The following is a 22230-nucleotide window of genomic DNA, read 5'->3' as shown; positions in this document are numbered from 1 at the left end:
TGTGCTGGGGACTTCAGCCTGCCCGTGTCACTCCGGGAGGATAGGAGCACTTTTCATGGAAGTTTAATCCCCCCAAAAACTATTCAGTCCCCCAGAGCCCCTGCTCTGCCCCCACCACTCCCCGGGGTGGAATGGGGACTGCGGAGCTGCTGTCACCTCCTGGCCCTTTGTTGCAGCCATTAAACATTTACCAGCCCCCAAAAGAGGCTCAGTAACCATTCTGGGGGGTCCAAACCCATAACCCAGGGTGAAAACTGGACCCAAACCTTTGCTCTGATCCTGAGGTTTATTTTTTCACAGAATGGTGGTTGTGTCCCTGTGCTCACTGCCCTCCTACCAGTGCAGGGGTAACTCCAGCCTTCTCCCCCTTCCCTCCTCATCCTCTAAAAACTTTATTTAAACTCCCATTAGCATCCACTTTAGCCCTGTATTCCTATTGCCATTCGCAGACCCTCTGTCCTAGGTGGGGGAACCTTGCGGGACATCCCTCCCGTCGCTGTCAGTAATTAACCAGCTGCTATAATTAACCGGGAGCTTTAATTAGCCAAGCGGGCGCGGAAGCGGGATGCTGCCCGCGGAAAAGCCCCACATGAGCGGGAACTCCCTGAGGCGGGCAGACACCTCTCTCACTCAACCCTTCATTCGCACAACACTCCCTGACCCCCGCCTGCTTCCCGCCCGCTCCCGCCGCATCCCGCGCTCCCGGGACCGCCATGGCGGACACTCCCCCCCCTTAGAACTACATCTCCCGGCGTGCCTCGGGGCGCCGCACTCCCGCTCTGATTGGCTTAGCCTTCTTAGCCCCGCCCCTTCCTCCCGCTTCCGGCGCGGGCGGTGTCCCGGGGGCGGCGGGCGGAGCGGGCGGGTTTGAATCGCGGCGGGGCCGCTCCCGCCCCTCGCCCCGCCATGAACTTCTCGGAGCTGTTCAGGCTCTCGGGACAGCTCGGCCGGTTCTCCCCCGACGGGAAGTGCCTGGTGAGTACCGGCCGCCGCCGGCGGGAGTGCTGACGCGTCTGACCGGAGCCCCTCCCGGTCCTGCGGCCTGAGGAGGGAGCTCCCGGGGCCCCTCGGAGCGGTCCGTGCAGCGGGTTCACCGCTCAGGAGCCAGCGCGGTGCCCGTGGTGCAGACAGAGCCAGCGGGCAGCTCCCGGGGGAGAACCCTGCAGGGAACGGGGCGACCCCGGGGCCTGGGGCGGTGTTGGTCCGGGAGCCGCCTCCCGGGGAGGCTTCCAGCCAGGCAGGGTTAAAAATAGAACGCTGATTAAGGGTAATTAAGCAGTCGCGAGGCAGAGGATCATCGCCGTGACAGCGGGATGGCTTCACCGGCAGCCATCGCCTCACCGAGGGCTCTTTGTCCCGGCACAGCCCCGTTTCTCTCCCGGTTTCGCTCAGCTCACACGAAGCCTTTCGGACACCAAATCCCCCTTTCCCTCCCTCCTTTGGGGCTGCGGGTCCGAGCTCCGGCTCCATTCCGCTCCCAGCCCCGTGTCCTTCCCTCCGTGCTCAGGCTTCGTGCGTGCAGTACCGCCTGGTGGTGCGGGAGGTGAGCACCCTGCGGATCCTCCAGCTCTACACCTGCCTGGATCAGATCCAGCACATGGAATGGTCCTCGGACTCCCTCTTCATCCTCTGTGCCATGTACAAGCGTGGGATCGTGCAGGTGAGAAGGGGAGCAGCACCCAGCAGGTTTGCTGGCACTGGGGTTGTGTGGGGGGGGTGGGCTGAGGGTAACCCAACATGCAGTGAATTTTAAAAGCCATGAGGAAGATTTTAGTTTAAAAAAAAAATAGAATCATAGAATTCTAGAATGGGCTGGGTTGGAAGGGACCTCAGAGATCATCAAGCCCAACCCTTGATCCACTCCCCCCGTGGTTCCCAGCCCATGGCACTCAGTGCCACATCCAGGCTCTTTGGAAATCTCTCCAGACACGGAGAATCCACTACTTCCCTGGGCAGCCCATTCCAATGCCTGATCACCCTCTCCAGAAAGAAATTCTTTCTCATCTCCAACCTAAACCTCCCCTGGCACAACTTGAGACCCTGCCCTCTTGTCTTGCTGAGAGTTGCCTGGGAAAAGAGCCCAACCCCCCCTGGCTCCAACCTCCTTTCAGGGAGTTGTAGAGAGTGATGAGGTCTCCCCTGAGCCTCCTCTTCTCCAGCCTCAACACCCCCAGCTCCCTCAGCCCTTCCTCACAGGAATTCTGCTGGATCCCTTCACAGCCTCCTTGCTCTTCTCTGGACCTGCTCCAGCACCTCAAGCTCCTTCCTGAGCTGAGGGGTCCAGAACTGGACACAGGACTCAAGCTGTGGCCTCCCCAGAGCTGAGCACAGGGGCAGAATCCCTTCCCTGGACCTGCTGGCCACGCTGTTCCTGAGCCAGCCCAGGATGCCATTGGCCTTCTTGGCCACCTGGGCACACTGCTGGCTCATGGTCACCTTCCTGGCAATCCAGACTCCCAGGTCCCTTTCTGCCACTCTGTGCCCAGCCTGGAGCTCCCCATGGGGTTGTTGTGGCCAAAGTGCAGGACCCGGCACTTGGCCTTAATAAACTTAGAATAAAAATACTTTTCAAAACAAAGCTAGGTATTAATTTAAAAAAAACACATGCAAAGTTGTTAAATGGACTCAAGCATTCTGGATGTTCAGAATAATTGTCAGAGCGAAAGAAAAAAAAAGAAAAAAGAAAGCAACCACCTTACTTTACAGTTTGTATGGACACACAGAGGTGCAGGGCTTACTTCTGGAGTGGGATCCAGTGCCAGTCCCTCATGGCCGCAGCTCTCAGAGCTTTTCTGAACTCTCTGGAACTTTTTCTCAAACGTTGCCTGTTCTGCTGAGCTGAGGTGCTCCTGGGCTGCTGGTTTGGGGTGCTGCTGAGCTGTTTGTTGGTTTGGGGTGCTGCCTGTCTGGTTTCCTCTCTGCTCTAGGTCTGGTCCTTGGAGCAGCCAGGCTGGCACTGTAAGATAGATGAGGGCTCAGCAGGATTGGTGGCTTCATGCTGGAGCCCCGATGGTCGTCACATCCTCAACACAACAGAGTTCCATGTAAGTGTGAAGTCATGATTGCTCTGGGTGGTATCAGATGTTGCTGTCTGCCTTTTGCCTCTTAAAATAACCTAAAGCTTTTAAAGCTGTCCTGGTGGTAAAGGAAGGGGGTGGTAAAGAAGTTGGGGAATTGTTCTCCACTGATTCCAGTGGAGGTGGTGTTGGTTGTTCTGCTAACACTTTACCCTCTTGCTTCTGATGATAAGATAGAAAATGGACATTTAGCTTTGGCAATGAAATTGTGTTTGGGAGAAACACTGGCATTCCCTGAAGCAATTTTAGACATCTTGTGTGTTGTTTGGAGCTCAGTGTTCCTAGCAGAAAAAATCCCAAACCATAAACACTTAAGAGTGGCTATGGAATTAAAACCATTTTTAAAATTTTTTTTTATTGAGCTGTGAGCTGAGATTTAGATCCAGACCTTAGAAATGCTTTGATAATTGTTTAGTTTTACACACAGGAGTCAAATTGCTCTTGATAGAACTGTTTGCAAAAATAAAATTAAAACACCTGTAAGTCCCTGTTGATTAAGAGCTGCATTCTGAAATCCACACTGAGACAGAATCCAAACTGGTTTGTGGTTGCTGGACACAGGTTTTGTTGGAAGACATGGGGGGGGGCTGACTCCACCTTTATAGCCTTTAGATTAGAGCTGATAATGTGTTATTCAGTGATGAGCAGTCAGAAGATATGAGCACTCCATACAGGATGTTTTTCTCTTTGCATTTACTCATTTAAAAAAACCTAGATGTATTTTAGATGACAGGTTATTTGCCATAACCCTCTCCAGCATTCAATTTAAATGTTGCACTGATTTTTTTTTTATTTTTTGATGCAATTCCCAGTGTCAGTGGGATATGGATGGGGACTGTGTGTGTGTGGACTGGAGTTAGTGCAAATGCTGATGCTCCCAGGGGCACCTGTGGAAGAACTCTCATAATTCCAGGCTGGAATTCTCCAACAAGGATGTTTAATGCTGTCTGGGGTGAAGACAGCCTGTAAAGCAGCCTCTTGCCATTCCCTTTCCCCTTTAGATAGTTGGTTATGAGGAGTGATGAATTTAGGCCTCAGTTTGCCCAAGAGTGGATCACCCTGCTGATTATTAAAATAAAAATTAAAAAAAAACTCCAGAGTTTGAGCCTGCCATCAGAAAGGAGCTTCCTGCTGGGCAGGCAGGAGTGGGGAAGCTGAGGGCTGGTGCTGCAGTCAGTATCTCATGGCACGTGTGTGTGTGTGGGGGTGGACAAGCAAATATTTATTGCCTCCCAACAGAACTTGGTTTGACCTTAGAGGATTTCATTAAGCCTTTGCCAAGTTGGCATCTGTGTTGGGATAAGTTTTCTTTCCAGCTGTAAACAGGCTGCTAAATTAGCCTTTGTCAGACAGCTGCCTGGGCTCTATGGTTTTGTCTGAGTTGTGTTTACTCTCCCTCTGCTAAATCCACAGTCTGGGGGGACAGACATGAGCAGTGCTGGAGACAAACTCTCAGGGTACTTCGTGCTGGTGTAATCTGTATGTTATCAAATTCAGTGTTTTCTTGGAGGGTTTAGGGGTTCCCTGCCACCCACTGCAGCTTGGCTGTGGTAGCCTGAAATTTTCAAGCAGCACCAACTAATTCCTCCTTGTTAATCTCCAAGTCACCACTTGGAGCTGTAAGCTCACAAATAACTTCCTTATTTCTGTATTTTTTTTTTTTTTTGAAGGATACAGGTGGTTGTGCTAATTTATTTCTAGTAATCCATACTTACTGGTGCCTCAGAAAGATGATTCACCTGTTCCAGCCACATCCTTGAGGTCAGTGTTGCAGGGAATAATGGAGTGGGGTTTTTGATGTGCCTGCTGTGCTGTCCCTAACTCGTGCAGCAGAACCCTGAGACACACTTCCCAAAAAGCCTGGAGACTCTGTGCTTTCCCTCAAGCATGGATTCCTTCTCACAATAATGGATTCCTGGCAGCTGCAGAGGAATTTGCCATGCTGGATTACAGAAGTGTGTGTAGTACCTGGGTACTGCCCCACAGCTGTCCTTGTTGTTCACTTTGTGTTTTAAGAGCCATTTAAGAGTTTATAAACTCCATGTCTTGGGTTTCCTCTGGTTCTGAGCACCTGGGGTGCTGAAGCACCAAGGAGCTTCTTCCAAAGCCCAGCAGGAAAGGAAGAAGTTTCTGGGTTTCTGTGTGTGCTGGAGCTAATCCTTAGTAACTGTAAGTGGCTGCAGTGGTTGAAAAATGCTTCCAGTCAAGGAATGTGCTCTGAATAATCTGCTGAAATCCAGTGCTGACAGACACTGCTATGTAAGGAGGCCTTGTGACCCAGTCAAGTCTGGGACAAAAGTTGATGGTCATTTGAGATGCAAGGTTGTTTAAAAGTGTGTTTTTATCTGCTGAAAATCACCAGTCTTCCACCTGCCTGTAGCTGTCAACGTTTGGACATAGCACTGGAGACTGTTTATCCTGTTACCATCTAAATACCTTTTATTTCTCAGCTGTTTTTAGGCTATTTTAAAAATGCTTCTGCTTTTGGTTTGTTTTTCCATTGCAAAACAACAGCTGAAAACTTCTCAGACACCATTATCATTAGCATTTGGGTTTGACAACTCTACTTAAGTCATCTATGCTAAAGAGAGTTCCCCTCCAAGGGATTGGTGAAGTGCTTGTTGCACACTGAGCTGACCATGATCTGTCCCTTTCTACAAAGCTTCTGAGAAAAGCAAATAAGAGCAATGAGATGTACTGTGATTTTTTTTTTTATTTTTTTTTCCTAATGTTTGGCTTTCCCTTTTCACCCTCTGTGCCTTTTCTGTTTGTCTCTCATGATCATCTCTGCTAGCTGTGAAATAATTTCTCACAAACTAGTTTATGTTGGCAGCTTGAGCAAGATTGTGGAGTGAAGGTGCAGTTGCAGTTGGGAATATGAAGATTCTCCCTTTTTTGTCACAGCTGCCTTGTATGTGTTTTGTTAACCCATGTAAGGTAGGTGTGAAGTCCATAGGTTGGACACATCATGTAACTTCCTCACTTTATAAAAACACTTGAGTGTGCACAAACAGAACAACTGAAAAGAACCCTAATTCCAGGAATCAGAATTTTGCTTTTACACCTTTCTAACACTAGGCTAAAACCTTCAGGTTGTGTTTTCTGAGTTGGGCAAGAGGCTGCAATGAAGTCAGAGCAGAGCATTTGCCCTCCTGTGCAGCTTTAGCCTCCTCAGGACAGAGACACTGGAGCTGAACAGAGGATCTTGTCAGTTCTGAGTGTGTTGTGACTGATTTAGATCAAGTCTGAAGATGAAGGGCTTTGGTTATCCAAGGGTTGTAGGCATCCAGTATAATAAGAGGGTTTTTATTTTCAAAATGTGGTTTTGTGTTGTGGGGTTTGGTTTTTTGTTTTTACAGACAGGGTGCAAACATCCCCCAAGTGTGTGTTGTGCCAAGAATGAACAGGGAAACCTTTTTAGTGTCTTCCTGAGGAGTTACAAACTTCACCCTTTTGGGGAAGGTTTTGTCTGAATGGGAGAGAACTCTGCCCAAGGACATAACAGAGATGGATGCAGAAAGACTTTTCAAAATCAAGCTGTTTTCTGTGGAGAAGAAGGCAAAAAAAAAATATCTAGAGATGTTTTCCTGAGGTACCTGAGCTCAGTGTGAGCAGTCAGGGTTTGCCTTGCCCTGCTCCAGGTTAGAAGTGTTTCTGACTCAGAACAGAGCAGGTGAGTTGCTTGTGAGGCCCAGGAGCAGCACAAATGTGAACTGGGATGCCTTTGTCAGGAAAAAATTACAGTCCAGACCTCAGCATCCCAAGCTTGCAGCTGCTAAGCTTGTATTAAGTGGCTGTAGAGTGCCTGTTGTTGATGCTGTGTGGTTTGGGCCAGGGAGGAGCAGCAGCCAAGAGTACATTTAACACTGCAAGCAGCATATCACCCTTCAGCAGAAGAATGTGAGCAGGCATTGTGTTGGTATTTTTAAAGTAAATCTTGCATGAAGAGCAGACTAACAGTGCTGGGTTTCTGTATGGCAGGAAGTCAGCAGTTGCAGTGATAAAACTTGATTAATGTTACTCATCCAGTGCATTCCTCTAGGACCTGCTAAACTTAAAGGTTGTACTAGAGATGTCTAGTTGTAATTGCATACCTGTAGACTAAAGGAAGAGAATAATAATAATAAGCACTGCCTCAAATAGGGGTCCAATAACTTTTAAAACTTTGGATAGAAGGGGACTGGAATCTGAGCTGGTTGGGCTCTTTCCTGTAATAAACTAAAAAAGGAAGTTTATTTCTGTTCTGTGTGTTCAGGTCTCCTAAGTTTCTTCTGTGTGTGAAAAGCAGCAGGGAGAACAGATAATGCTGCTCTTTTGCTTTGGGAATCTGCAGAGGGAGGCAGAGTATTAGGAGTATTAGAGTATCCGTGTATTAGGATTCTGTAATTTGGGTTGAATGGCAATTACTTTTGTCATGCTTTTTAGCAAAAAGGGTAATGTCAGCACTGCAAAACCCTCCAGTTTCAGTTGCCATGCTGGGTGTAGACCAGATGGGCAGGATGTCACCACTTCACCTATGCAAAAACAGTTGTACCTGCATCTCTCCTGGAACTTCTCACCTTGGTGCAATAAAATGTAGGAAAACACAAGAACAAACCTTCCAGTAGGAACATTCCTCTCTCCAGCTATAAATGCAAAGGTTCACATGACAGACTGATTAATGCACACATGTCTGGTGGGGCTGTGGTTGCTAAGGCAGAGGAAGTATTTGTTTTTAATTGAATAATCTGCAGATGGCAACCCGGAGCTTCCAGAATGCAGGCTGTGACCTTGAGGAGCTGTGGAGTGGCTTCTCTTGCAGCTGGCTGCCTGCTCCACAGATTTTTGTCTTAGGGATGCAAAAGCCTCCAGAAATACCCCAAATGAGATGTTTAATGCCTTCCTTTGCATACTGGATCTTCATTCTTTCCTAGTTATTGCAGTAATTATGTGATGTTGCCTTTGGGGAGGGGGGGTGCCAGAGGAGGGAAAGCAAGATGCAAATTAGGGTGTCTTAAACTTGAAAAAGTACAGCTAAAGTTTCATTAGTGCCTTTTCCCAAGAGTTACAGTGCTCTTAAGCTGCTCTAACAGCTTCTCCTTTCATCAGTGCAAGAAACTTCTCATCTCTAGTCCAGATTCTGTGCTGAAACCCTGTCTGTGTGTGGCAATTGTAATTACACTGGTAATTGTGTAGCAAGATTCATGCTAGTGACAATAACCTTGATGTCCTGAAGAGCTTATCTCCATATGGGGGTTGTGCATCTCATCTGCCCCCAGGGCCTTCAGTGTGCCTGTAATGTGAATTTGGATTGAGTAACCTTGTACCTGGAGGCACTGGGGAGAGAATTCCTTCAGGTTACTTCTAAGGGCTTTAGCTGCAAAGGTTGGAACCTCACTATGTGTTCTTTTGTTAGGCTGATGGGTTTCTATTTCCTTTTTTCCCTACAAAAATAACCAAATACTTGCTTGTCTCCTTCTCCCTGACAGCTGAGGATAACTGTGTGGTCCTTGTGTACAAAATCTGTGTCTTACATCAAGCATCCCAAAGCCTGCCAGCAGGGTAAGTGTCCCAAGTCTAACACCGGAATGGCAGAAGAATTAAATTGATGTTTAATGACAAAACACATGTTTCAGAAGGGGCTCTGGCCCTCTCCTTGCTGAGGAGGAAGCTGGTTCTGAGGAATGGGGGTTCCTGGGATCGGTACATGTGTGTCACCTGCTGCAGTGCACCCAGGGCTGCTCAGGGTTGTTGTTGTCCTGTTGTCCTGTCCTGTTGTCCTGTCCTGTTGTCCTGTCCTGTTGTCCTGTCCTGTTGTCCTGTCCTGTTGTCCTGTTCAGGATTACAGCTGATACACCTGCCTGCTCTTTAAACCTGCAGCATTTTGTTGAGCTTGCCACTGGTGGGGTCTTTCGAGACCTTAAATCAAGGTGGGTGCATCAGTGAGAAAAAGCACTCTTCCAAAAGTGGCTTCTGTCAGCTTTTACACATGAAAAAATTTAAAAGGGAAGGCCCTGTCAGGATTGCCTGGCCACGTGGCTTTGGTTGGCAGTTTTTAGATGACAAACATGGCTTGTTTACAATCATACCCCACATAAGACACAGACAACTGTGTCTTCCATGTGTGAGGGGCTGCGGAGCAGTGCCTGGAAGCTGATACCCACGGTTGCATAACTAAGCTGTTTAGCTAGAATAAATGATCTGTACATTTAAAATCTGTGTTTTTAATGTAACAACTGTCTGTCAGTAATCCACTGTGTCTTTCTGAAGCATCCTGGAGTTGTGCAGTAGCTGTGAAGCTGCATCCTTAGAAACAGCACATTCAAAGCACAAAAATTGCCAACACAAGCAAAGACCATGTGTTGCCTTGATTAATGTCATCCTCTGTGATTATTTTCCTTTTTTTTTAACTTCTCCTTTGAATTAGGAGTAAGTGCTTCTCACTGAAGAATCATCAGCTCTTCTGGCTTGTTTTCTCTCTTTTTTAACCATCTCTCTCTTGCTGGCAGGAATAGCTTTCACGAGGGACGGCCGCTACATGGCAGTGGCTGAGAGACGAGACTGCAAGGACTTTGTCAGCATCTTCGTGTGCAGTGACTGGCAGCTTCTCAGAGTAAGATGTGGCCTTGTCTTCCACTGCTTCTGCATTGGCTACAGATGTTTTGCTCACTGTTTTAAACCTGGTCACTTTATTAGTCTGGTTTCAGCTTTGCACATGTTCCTGAGCCCTTAGTGATTCCTTACCAGCAGTTCTGAGGCAAGGAATCAGACTAGCTGGGTTTCTTGGCTGAGTCAATGTAACTACTTTTATTTTCTTATGAAAAGCTCTTCATTTTAATGCATAGCAACTACTTTGCCTTTTCTGTGAAGGAAAACCAAAGAACCAGTCAATGCAGCACACTATTCCAAACACAACTATTTCTTTGCTAGCATACAAAAGGCTCTTCTGCATTTGTGGCAGTACTCAGAAGGATAAAACTGAGAACCCTGTTAGGTCAAATGCAACAGTATTTGTTAGTATAGTATTTCAAATGCTTTTGTTTTTTCTCTCTTTTGGTGGCAGCATTTTGACACTGAGACACAAGATCTCTTTGGGATTGAATGGGCTCCTAATGGCTGTGTTCTGGCAGTGTGGGATACGTGCCTGGAGGTATGAGGAAAAAGTAGATTATTTTCTTGGAGAGTTAAAGTTGGAATGTAGATGCCATGTGTAAAGCAGTGACTAACTAGTGTTTGGGGTTTTTTTTTCCTTTTAAACTTAACAAAAGCAGGACTCAATTTAAAATATTATACTTGCATTGGATGTCCTCAAAAGTGTATGTCAGGCTGTTATGTAAACCTTTATTGACAGCACACTGTTAGATTTCTTCTAAATTTATCTTGAAAAAAATTGATTGTAAACATTGCAGAAGCCACTGAAATAATGAAAGAATATTGAAAGAGTTATTCTGTAAGACTCTGTATTTAATCTCCTGGGTCTTAAACGGGAAGAGTATGGAAGGAGTAGTTTTGCCTGTCTGTGGCTTTTAACAATATTATTGGACTTTAGAAGTGATCTCTTTCTGTTGCAGTATAAAGTATTGCTGTACTCCCTTGATGGCAGACTGCTCTCCACCTATCAGGCTTATGAGTGGTCATTGGGCATCAAATCAATTGCCTGGAGTCCCAGCAGTCAATTTTTGGCAGTTGGCAGCTATGATGAAAAGGTAAGAAAGAGTTTGTTTGCTCTTTTAGATAAAGCATTTGCAGAACTTTGTCATAACTCTTTGGTTTTGCAATGCTTCCTTGAATTAGGTGAGGATTTTGAACCACATAACTTGGAAGAAGATCACAGAGTTTGAGCATCCAGCAACTGTTGTTAATACCAAGACTGTAAGTGTGGATCCCAAACCCACTGAATCATCAGCAGTGCTTTGATGCTGCTTGTAACTGAAAGCCAGTACATTGTTGTCCTGGAGACCTTGCTTGTCCCCCTCCAAATGTGCAAAGAAGTCTTAGGAAATGGCATCAAAAATTTGGGATGTAAGAAAAAGAGAGGAGCCCTTCAAAGTTTGATGGAATAGATAGAAATAATCCTTGGCTTTAGCACAAGGAGAGTCCCAGATGACTTCTGCCATATACCAGCCTGTTTTGATGTATGTGGTGATTGCACTGCAGATTTAGGTATCTGGCTGGTGACAGACTGGGAAACTTAAGAGGAGGAATTTGTCTCAGCTTTGTACAATTGATGACTTTTAACAGTGTTGGAACTGGATTGTGATGGGATTTATATCTTGTATGTACAAGCTCATCCAGCTCACCTGAACAGCATTTCCTGTGTGCATCTGTCATCATTTATTTTTAACCTTGCATACCTGCATGTGCAAGGCCAAACAGATTCAGGGTGGTTGGCAGCAGGCAGAGGGCTGTAGCTTTTGAATAAAAATCACAAACTGTTCTCACCTGTCAAGGTAAGAAAAGTGTAGCAGTGCTGCATGCCACAGCAGGGGAGGGACAGATATCCTGTAAGGAGTGTTTCCCTGGACCTGGCTCCAAGTAGGAAATGATTCACTGAGAATGCTGGATTTGGTGTGTGCCTGCTGGAGCTCTTTCCTCTGTTGATGAACTAGGAAAGGCTGAGCTGTAAGACCCTTGGAAATGAGTTAGTGGGATGTGGGGGTCTGGAAATAGCCAAGTGTTCAAGTTCCCTGAGGCCCTTCTGTAGAACTCTCACTTGTTTCTTTGTAGATTGTGTATAAAGAAGTGGAGAAATCCTCATCTGTTGAAACAGAGAGACTTTCTTTCCCTCCAACAAGAGCATTGGCTAGTTCTCTCTTCAGCACACAAAGTAAATGTAAGCTAAAGTTTACTAAAATGAGACACTTGAGTTTGCCATGTGAAGTCTTTCTAGAAATACCCAATTTAGGCAAACTCTGCCTGTGGTATGGGAATGGCTCCTCTGGGTGCTCTGCTGAAGGCTCCCAGGATAACTGCAGAGCTCCAAGGACAGGGAGCACCCAGGGAGAGAGGTGCTGCCTGCATGGTGGCTTGAAAGCAGGCTGGAGGCTACTGAGATATTGTAGAAAATAACTGGAATAGCTCAGGTGTAGAAGGGGCAGCCAGGGCTCAGGTTTGGGGTTGCTTGTTAAAAATTGTCTTAACATTGTGTGGATTTTTTCTGATTTTTTCAGTATTATGTCATGTTAAATCATGGCTTAGTTTTAACTGCTGTAAATAGTTGCAGTAGTTCAATTGCTTCTAGCAATTAATAATCTTACAGGGTGTGGCAAATTGATTTGGAATTTTTCTGTTTTTCTTGTACTGTCTGATTGTTTGTAGCACTGTAAATCACCCTTGTCTTGGTGTCTCTTTGAAATACTCATGAAAAGGTAGTGGAAAATTTGAACTTTCACTTTTTATCTCAGACTTACCTGAATTTCCAGCCTTCCCTTTTTAGAGAAGGGCAAGAATAGTAAGCTGCTTATAGGAAGATGCAACATCTTCAAACAATGGAAATTTTTTTATTGGAAGATCTTGGAGAAGGGCAAAACCCAGTTCTGTCACTTCAGAGATGATGGGGGTTTAATAGCTGAGATTTTGTCCATTTGGACTTGCTTAGTGAAGTATCTTTATTTCAAATTCCAGATGACATTGCCCAGGTGCCAGTTTCTTTACAGTATGTCAAACCAGTTGCTGACAGGGCAAATCCCAAAATGGGAGTTGGGATGTTGGCGTTCAGTCCAGATAACTGTTTCCTGGCATCCAAAAATGGTAAGTTTCTGCTGCTCTGTATTAAGGGGGAAACCTACTCATTGTATCTGGTGTATACAACAAGGATCTTCCTTTGAAACAAAAAAAAAAGGGGGGGGAAAAAAAGGGAAAAAAAAAAAGGATGATCCTTTTATCTTTCAGGTCCTTTACTTCTTGCCTTACTTTCCCTCTTTCCTGCCAGATAACATTCCTAACAGTGTCTGGATCTGGGACATTCAGAAGCTGAAGCTGTTTGTAGTCTTGGAGCAGCTCTGTCCCATCCAATCTTTCCAGTGGGATCCACGACAGCCCCGGCTGGCTGTGTGTACAGGAACCAGCAAAGTCTTCTTGTGGTCCCCAGCTGGCTGTGTGGCAGTGCAGGTGCCAATGGAAGGTAGGGATTCCTGCAAGGACTCCCCCAAGCCTTCACCAGCTGCTGATTTGCAAAAACCATCACCTCTGATCTGCTTTTGCAGGTGACTTCCAGATTGTCTCCCTCTCCTGGCATTCCAGTGGAGACTCCATGGTGCTCCTGAGTAAGGACAACTTCTGTGTGTGTTACTTGGAAAGAGAAGAGGTAAAATAACAATAGTTGTTGTTGTTTGAAATGCTGACAGGCTTGTGAGCAAGAGTGAGGAAAGGGGTCAAACCCTGTTGCCCAATCTGAAGTGTTTGTATTTATAAATTATTTATTTGAAGGAGCATAACCAAACCCCAATGTGTAAAGTTCTGTGATTGCCTCTGAAGGAAGTGATGTAGCAACTGAAGTGTAGAGAATGAAGTCTGGATTTCAAAAACCTTTAGGACTGATCTAGTTGAACTTTGTCAGCTATGAAACCTTATTTTCTAAAGCTGTAGCTGTGTGTATATAATGTATAGCTATTATTTACATTTTTATAATTTCCAATAAATATTTTGATAGTTACAAACTTGGTGTGACTCTAACTACAAACCTGCACCTCTGCATTCTAAAGCCCATTTCTGTGTTATGAGGGCTGTGATTAAGCAGCTGTTTATCCCAGCACACACCAGGGTACAGTTTATAGCTAGTCTTGTAAGACAGGATTTTTTCTGGTGCTTTAGAATTAAATCTTGTAGGAGAAGCAGATCCATCAGTAAGACACTTGCTAGCAAATCAGTCACTGATAGCACAAAAAAAGTCCTTTGTTCAGAGAGCAAGTGAATCATAATTCACTGTAATAATTTTGCTTTTCCAGACTAAGGTGTTAACAGGTGGTAGAAGAAGGATTATAAGTGATGCTTTTGAATGACCTATTGCAGACAACTGAAATGGGAGCTTTTGACCCAGTTCTCTCGTGCTGAACTGGAGCAGGTGGTTCAGCAGGGAAGCAGCAGCTGGGCCACCCCTTATCTCTAACTCTAGGACCCAGCCACTGGATTCTTTATAAAGGGACAGAGCCCATTGTTTAGGAATTTATTACATATTTTTTCTTTTGCTACTTAATTTCACAGCCTCACTCTCCACATAGTGAAGAGCAAAGACCAAATTGAGTTGAAGTTTAACTGCACTGCAAGATTAATGAAAATTAAATAGATATCTTAGAAAATGCAGTGAGGGGGGCATGCAACTTGTTGCATTCTTTCATGATTTCAGCTGTACAGAAGTTTCCTAAGCACACAACCACTTGAAGTTCAAAAAGACACCACTGCAGCATGGCATTTATTCAGCACTAAGATTGCACAGATAAATGCTCTGATAAAATGACAAGTAGAGAAGGTCACACACAATGGAAAAGCTTGTTAGAGTAACCTCATGAGCAATTCTAGTTGAAGTGTCTTATGCTGCTTCTGAATTTCATTACTGGACATCTGCATGAGGTTAAGAGCATGAAATTATAAATCAAGATTGACATATGGTGCTTAAAGTTTTGTCTGTCTCCACTAAAAAGTCCTGCACTGCTGCTGTCCCAAAGTGAAGAACTGCTAAGGATATAAATCTAACCAAAATAGGATTCCTTCTCAGTTTTATAAATAATAGCTTTGAAGGCAAGTGTGTGTTTGAAGCTTTTGGCAATATTTACTCAAAAGAGTCTTTATTCTGTGACTGCAGCAAGAAGACATACATAAGAAACTGGGAAGTTAGACACTGGTTTTAGAGGGAAATATTTTTACAAAAAGCTAATAAACACAAACTCAGCCCTATCCTTCAGCTTGCAAGGTACCAGTTCAGCTCCTCTGCATCTGACAGCACAGCTTCAACACTTTGCTGGCTGGTTTTTGCTAAAGAATAACTGAGCTTTCAAAATTCTTAACAGGCATTAATCACAATGCAAGGATTACAGTAAGTGTGAACACAAACACCTCTTCAGATAAGAGCAATCAGTCCTGAGCACACTGCATGACACCACATACAGGGACACAGCTGGAATAGAGCACAAACCTCCCACTGGATCTTGCATATTTGTGTGGAGTGTTTGTAGCAGATGCCAATTGCACTTCATTAACAGAGAAGAAAATGTTATTAGGAATGGAAAACAGCACTGCTCACTAGCCCTGCAGAAGAAGCAGTAAGGGCTGTAAATGATACAAGAATGACACTTCTCCAGATTAACCTGACCTGACCATACCAACCAGGGCCTCCTCTGACCCCTTAGATCTGGAAGCTGCCCCTCCTGTCCCCTAAACTTCACTTTGATTATCCAGTATCTCCCCAGGAGACCACTAGCAAATCACTTTCCCTTGAGAAGATTAAATGCAATGCATCTTAAAATCCAATTTTGCCTCTAGTCATGGAGTAGCCAAGCTTGGCCTCATTGTTGATGAAGGACATCAAGCCCAGGTAGGTCTCAATCAGAAGGGGACGTTCCAGCACCAGGACCCCATTAGCCCTTCCTGGCAATGGACACTCCTTGTGGGCTTTCTTCACAGCTTGAATTAAGTGTGTTTTAAAGTTTTCCAACTGAAAGCAAAAAAAAAAAAAAAAAAAAATCACCACAATGTTTTCCATTGTTTTAAAAATTGTCAGGCAAACAGCTGCTGGTTTTGAATTGTCAGGGATTAAAGCTAAAGCTGGAGTTGTCATGGATCTGGCGTGCCATGATCAGCTTTACATTCTGACATTTAACCTTAACTGCACACTTAACTTCATACCAGGACACTGTTTACATGTAACTTAAACTCAGGGGCTGGATGCCTGAAGATTTATCAGTGACTGATCTTGTTTATTTCTGACTAGTTCTCCTGCCTGGATCACTGCTGAACTTAAATGACCATAGTGTTCTATTTTTAAGGAAATCTTCAGAGGAAAACACTTACTGCAAGAAACCCTGATAACCAATTAAGTGAAGTTTTATGGCTGGCAATTAAGCTATTTGCTTAATGAGCTGGCAGTCCTAGATGAGAAGTCAGGTGTCAGCCTGTCAGGTGAGCAAGAGCAGGAATAGCACCAAGATCCATTTTCTTTTGGGTGCTACAGGACTCTGCACTTCTGGAAGTTTCATCCTCATCTTGTATAAACCCTTTAATGGGTCACTGGCAAAACCTGACTGTTGTGATGCCCTGCAAGTTAAAATCTGGAGAATGGGGAAATGTATCTGAGAGCTCCAACTTCTGTCTCTAATTTATCTGCTTCGAGCTGATTTAAATTTCTGATTTAGCTGCTCTGCCTTTTCAAGAGAACCTAAGTCCCAGCCAGCTTGTGAGATAATGGAACAGATGTGGCATCCTTACCAGGCAAAGGGAGGCAATCTTCTCATCAGCATCTGCCATGGGGTGCTCAGTGAAGGTGACATAGGGGATGTTTGTGGACCAGGGGTTCCACCTGTTGATGAAGGAGGCTCTGCTCTGCTTGTCCCACTGGATGCGAATTCCAGAACCTTCCCGCCTGGGGTGGAAGACAGCAGAAGGCACAGGGTAAGGGTTTTTTTATTCTTTGAGACAAGTTTAATGAGAAATGCACTATCTGAAAAAGACCTGCTTGAAACTGGAAGCTGAAAGAGAAGGCTGACAGGAAGTTTTTCCTCCAGAACAGGAATAAAAGAATTCAGCCTCTGAAATACGCAGAGGTGCATTCTGATACTGAGTGGAAAACCATGAAACACTCAGTTTCCTGTGTTTACACATGACCTGACATTTACACAGGGCTTTCCAGTAATGCTAAGGTTGATTATATAATGGTGAACAACATCTGCTCTCAGATCTACTCATATAATGGTGATCAACCTCTGTTCCCAGATCTACTCATCTTAACTTAGAAGTCATTGGGCAACTCTCTTCTAACACGACCACTGTCCCAGCAAAACAGCAGCTACTCTGGTGTGGCCTGATGGAACTTCAGGAATTGTTTACAAAGTCAGCTAAGCAAAAGGAAGAATTCTCAAGCTTGTCCAAGGCTCCGTGGCAAAGGTTGCCAGCTCACACTATTTACAATGCCAATAAAAGAACTGTAATAGCTTTACAGTATCACTGTGTCAGCTTACTTGTTCAGAGATTTAGGTGGGAACTCAAACTCTCCTACAGAGATGGTATCAACTGCACTGAGGGAAATCCTCGTCACATGCTGGCACTGCAGGCTGATGAAGTTGTATTTGCAGACCAAGAGAGACCAATCTGTGATAAGAACAAGACGCTCCTTCTCGTTGTTCCAGTGATCGATTCTGGTAAGAAAACACCACTTTAGCAGGTTGGATCACTGGCTGGAAGCACTTTATAATTTAAGAGAGAGAAGAGTCACTGAGGAGAACAAATCTGAAGTCTCAGCTATGCTGTATTTTCCATTATGGCCTTTGCTTTGAGTCAGCAAACCTGATATGGGGTTGAATGCCACAACACAGTCGTGCTAGAGCATAGGAATATATGAAGAAAATCAGCTTTTAAACCAACACCTTTGAAATCTGATCCACCTTATTTTACTGTTACCAATTTAATTCTTTCCTTGCAAAAATTAAAAATTGTTGTGACAGGAACACCGAGGTAAAGCTTGACAAGACCAAAGCTTTGTTGTGTATAGGTGAGTGCAAGCAATGGGAACAGCCACTGGACCACAGCATTTCCACCTGCCATGGACCTCCCTCTGGGGGTTCTTTCCTTGCAGGTTTGCCCTGTGCCAGAGGACTGAGACCACCCCTGCCTTCTGCCCACCCTGAGGAGTGATAGGGGGTGGCAACCCCGGCCCAAGAACCCCTTGTTCTCAGCAGCTCATCCTGCTCCCCTCCGGCTCCCCTCCAGCTCCCCCTGCAAATCCTCAGCTTCCATTTTGTTGCTGATGAACCCCAGGGTCTGTCCCGGGCTGCAGAGACCCAGCTGCAGCTCCTGCCCCTCATTAACGCCACGCGGTGGCTTTGCAGCCTCCGCACTGCCCCGGTGTGCGGCTCCCGGGACCTTGGGAGCTTTGGTCTGGCTCCCGCAGGACAGACAGAAGGAAAGCGCCGGGACGTGACCGCTGTGTCCCCGGTCACAAGGTGGGACAGAGGGGTTTGGAGCAGGAGGATGGCAGATGCGGGCCCGAACCTCGCCCGGTGGCCTCTGCACGGCCCCGGTTCCCGTTTCCCCCCCGTTACTCACTCGGTCAGCAGCCAAACGCTCTGCACCTCCCCGTCCTCCGTGGGCGTCACGACCACGCGGATCTCGCTCACCGCTTGCTCGATCGTGCCAGGCTAAAAACGGGGGAGGAAGGAGGGGGGAAAAGGCAGAGGTTACGGGGGGTAGGGGAGGCCGCCCCTCCCGCAGCGGTGGCGGTGGCTCCGTACCCGGAACACGAAGAACTCCCGCAGGCGGCCGGCGCGGGTGGCCGTGCGAACCCGGAGGGGCCGCAGCGTCCGCCGGGCCGGACCGGAGGCGGGGGAGAGCGGCCCGACCCCCCCGGCCTCCCCCGGTACCAGCATCGCCGCCCCCCCGGGGCTGCCGGGGCTGTCGGCCGGGCCCCCCTCCTCCGCATCCCGCAGCTGCAGCATCGCGACCGGGCCCTGGGCCGCCTTCCGGGGCGGGGCGGGACGTGGCGCCGGTACCGGGGGGTGGGCCCGGCTGAGTCGGCTCCGGGGCTTCGGGGGAGGTGGGGTGGTCCTCACCCGGGCATCGCGGGGACGGAGACGGTGCCAACCCCGAGGCCACGGAGCTGATGGGAGGGCTGGAGCAGCTGTGCAGGCAGACGGAGGTTGTGCAGCCTGGAGAAGAAAAGGCTCCCGGAGACCTTAGAGAACCTTCCAGTGCATAAAGGGGCTGCAGGAAAGCTGGGAATGGGGTTTTACAGGGATGGGAAAACGAGGAACGGGTTTAAGCTGGAAGAGCGCAGGTTTAGATGAAATTCTTTGGTGTGAGGGTGCTGAGCCCCTGTCCCAGGTGTCCCAGAGAAGCTGTGGCTGCCCCATCCCTGGCAGTGTCTCAGCCCAGGTTGGATGGGGCTTGGAGCAACCTGGGCTGTGGGAGGTGGAATTGGATGATCTTTAAGGTCCCTTCCAAGCCAGTCTGGGATTTTTGGATCTACAGGGGCTGATCCGAGTTACAGTGCCCCTGACCTCAGTCGAATGTACAAAACCCTTAAATCCTACCTGGTCAAAATTTCCAGTTGTGATGTGGCAGATGAAGCACAGGAAGGTGATGGAGCAATGCAGGACAGCAAGTTTAGAGCCCTAAAGCCCATGCCCCATTCAGCATACTTCACAGCAGAGGTGAAATTAATCCCAAGGAATGAGCAGGCAGGTTAACATTCATGTTTTTGTGGTCCCTGGCATTATTGCAGATATTATCATCACTATTTATGGAACTGTACTGTATCTTTGACCACTTTCCAGGGCTGTTTTACCCTGAGCCAGAGGATGACATCTTCACCAGGCAATTGTGCTGGGAAATGGTACAAAATTGAAAACACATGAAATTGACTTCACAGGCAGGATTGGATTTCAGATACCCATCTTTCACATATGTTCCACCAGTTCTCTACCATCCTCTCTGCAGACTGTGCTTGCTTTAGGGTGACTTAGGGCAGTGTGGCCTGGCTGGTTCTGTGTCCCCCTGTGCCCCAAGAGTTGCCCACAGAGCCCCCTCCCCTCTCTGCAGGCATTAAGATGGGGGTGGCCACATCCCAAGGGGTGACCCCGTCTCTGTCCCTGCCTCCTGCTTCCCGACCTCCCTGAATCCCCTTAGTAAGTTGTCTCCTGCCCGTGTGGGACCCAGGATTGTCACCTGGAAAAGTTTTGGTAGCTGTGGCTGGACCGGGATGAGTCGAGCCGTGACCTGGAGAGGGAGCCACACTCCAGGCTCTGCCTGCTCCCTGCCTGGAGGTTCTGCTCCCCTTCGCCCTTGGCCAGGTTTTCCCTGGATGTCTAAGCCCCCATACCATGTACCCGGCACTGTTTGCCAAAGCTGGACCCAAGCAGAGGATCAGCTGAGTGTGAAAACACCTTTGGGTAGCAGAAGTAAGGTTGAGAGCAGCCTTATGGTTTCCTACTGGAAGAAAAGCCCCAACTTTTAATGTCCTGACAGGAAAATGGAGCCCTGAATTTATTGGATCCTGGCACTCTCTCCATCATTCTAAAATATCTTTATGTAGTTGACTTTCTGTTCCAGGAACAATGAAAGATTTTGTCTTCCCAACTGTTAGGCTTGGCAGAGCCTTCTAAAGGAAAACATTATTCCCTCTTACCCTTCTTTTCTCTGACCTAAATGATTTATGCAGCTGCTGTGACTGTGGAGGGGTTAAGGTGTAAGAAGGCTCATTACTGACTTCAGTCCTGATGTAATGGTTGTCTTTCAAGGGCAAAATCTGTAAGTGATGTGGGCACTGAAGCTGCCCAAACCTTTCTATCCAGCCCAGCTGCTGCTTTGATTCCTCCTCACTCTTGGTGAAGGGCTTTGGAAGCACCTTTTCAGGCCAGAGAGTTTCAGTGCAGCATCCTTGCTCTTCTCCCTTATTCCCCATCCCACCCTTTCAGCCACCCTGTGCCCATCCCTCCTGGAGGGAAGGCAGCTTCAGCAAAATCCTCACCAACACCCCTTTATGTGCTGTGGGGAAAGGCAGACAGCAATTTAATCTTGTTCCCCAGCTCTTCTTTGCCCAGTGAATGCATCTCCCACCCCGGGATCTGGGCATTTAACAGCACTCTGGCAGGGTTCAGGTTGGAGCTGCCCCTGTCTGTTGGAATGCCCAGCAGAATGAAGTGATTGATTTTGTTATCTCTTAGAGTGCAAGGAAAGACCAAATCTCTGTGGGATGTTTTTAAAGCTGCTGGGAAAGGGGTCCTGGGTGGTGTGTACAGACTTGGCCTTGGGTAGTGCAAAAGAGCTGCCTTTGGAGACACAAACCCGAGTGGTTTCTGCTACTGTTCTGCTGGGTTTCCCCCCTCCTCTCGTCGGGGTTGGACACAGCTGGTGGGAGGGATTTCTGACTGTCAGCAAGGAAAGAAACAAGAGAGCATGTGAGGGAAAGGAGCTAGACCTGGGAAAGGCAGGAGGAAAGTTTTGCTTCTCCCTTGAAATGCAGGGGAGCTGCTCTCAGCGTCTGCAGGAGCTGCTGGATGCCATCTCCGGAGGAAAGTGAGGAGCTGCAGCAGCAGGATGGCTTCAGCTGTGCTGGTGGGGTAACCCAGGACACTGCCTGCTCCTGGAGGAGCCCTCGGGGAGGTGAACTTCTTGGGGTGCAGGAGAGCACTGTTCCTTTTCCTCTTCCCTTGCTGAGTGCTGGTTTTTATGCTGTGACTCCAGCTAAACCCACATGGGGCTTCACTGCTGGACAAAACCCAGGTCTTGTGAGCCACCAGGTCTTTGGGCTTTGTCGAGAAGCAAATGCCAGGAGGAAAAGTCACTTCAGTGCATTTCACGACAAGCAAATGAGCATAAGAAGCCAGGTTTGGTTTGGGGAAAAACCCAGCAACAATCTGCACTATAATAATTTCCCACGGACTGGAGGAGCTCGCTGAGCTGAACCCACATGGGAGGAGGAAGCATCTAGGAGTCTGCTCTCCCTGAGCAGGAATTCCCACAGCATTGTCCTCTGCAAGAAAAAAGAAACTGGCAAGTTGGGAGCAGGAGATAGCCAAGAGTGTCCTCGACACTCTGAGGAGCAGGAACTGGGAAGTGGTGCTTGAGAAGGAAGTGAGATTTTTCCAGGCACCCACTGGGAGCACCTTGGCAGGGAGAGAGGAGCTGTTGGGATGGAGTTTCATGCGGTGGCACTGTCACTCATCCTTGCCCTGCAAATACCTTCTCTTGCTTCTGGGAATACACTTCAGCCCCACATGTAAGTAGCAAGGAAAGAGAAATGCAGTGGGTTTTGTAGGGCTGTAAAGCAGAAGCTAAATGCAGTGTTTTAAGATCAAGGGTGAAGGGAGGAGCAGAGGGAGTGAAGGGGAGGGAGGGCTGGGCTGGGTTTCTTTATCTGGGACCAGATGTGCATAAAGGTGAATAGAAATCTGAAAATCTGGGTAGTCTTTGCTTGTAGGAGCTCACACTGGTTTTAACTGAAATTCTGCTGTTGTGTGAGAACAGGAGA

At 47.2% G+C, this 22230-nt stretch overlaps 2 protein-coding genes across 2 annotated transcripts; one reads left to right on the top strand and one right to left on the bottom strand.

The window, feature by feature from the left end:
* Positions 1–903: 903 nt before the first annotated feature.
* Positions 904–13628, top strand: WRAP73 (WD repeat containing, antisense to TP73). Its single transcript, XM_030463547.1, has 12 exons — positions 904–975; positions 1508–1660; positions 2928–3044; positions 8546–8618; positions 9566–9669; positions 10120–10206; positions 10628–10762; positions 10851–10928; positions 11784–11889; positions 12681–12806; positions 12988–13179; positions 13262–13628. Exons 1-12 carry the CDS (start codon positions 907–909, stop codon positions 13369–13371), a joined length of 1350 nt encoding a protein of 449 aa, XP_030319407.1. The 5' UTR covers positions 904–906; the 3' UTR covers positions 13372–13628.
* A 1201-nt stretch (positions 13629–14829) lies between these two features.
* Positions 14830–18697, bottom strand: TPRG1L (tumor protein p63 regulated 1 like). The gene is made up of 5 exons (XM_030463619.1): positions 18494–18697; positions 18309–18400; positions 17225–17401; positions 16476–16629; positions 14830–15705 (listed from the first exon to the last, which is right to left on the bottom strand). Exons 1-5 carry the CDS (start codon positions 18695–18697, stop codon positions 15511–15513), a joined length of 822 nt encoding a protein of 273 aa, XP_030319479.1. The 3' UTR covers positions 14830–15510.
* Positions 18698–22230: the final 3533 nt, after the last annotated feature.

Source organism: Calypte anna, chromosome 21 (genome assembly GCF_003957555.1).
Source record: "Calypte anna isolate BGI_N300 chromosome 21, bCalAnn1_v1.p, whole genome shotgun sequence".
NCBI classification, from domain to species: Eukaryota; Metazoa; Chordata; class Aves; order Apodiformes; family Trochilidae; genus Calypte; species Calypte anna.
Note: the sequence above shows the minus strand (reverse complement) of the source record. Positions and strands in the feature narration are given on the sequence as shown.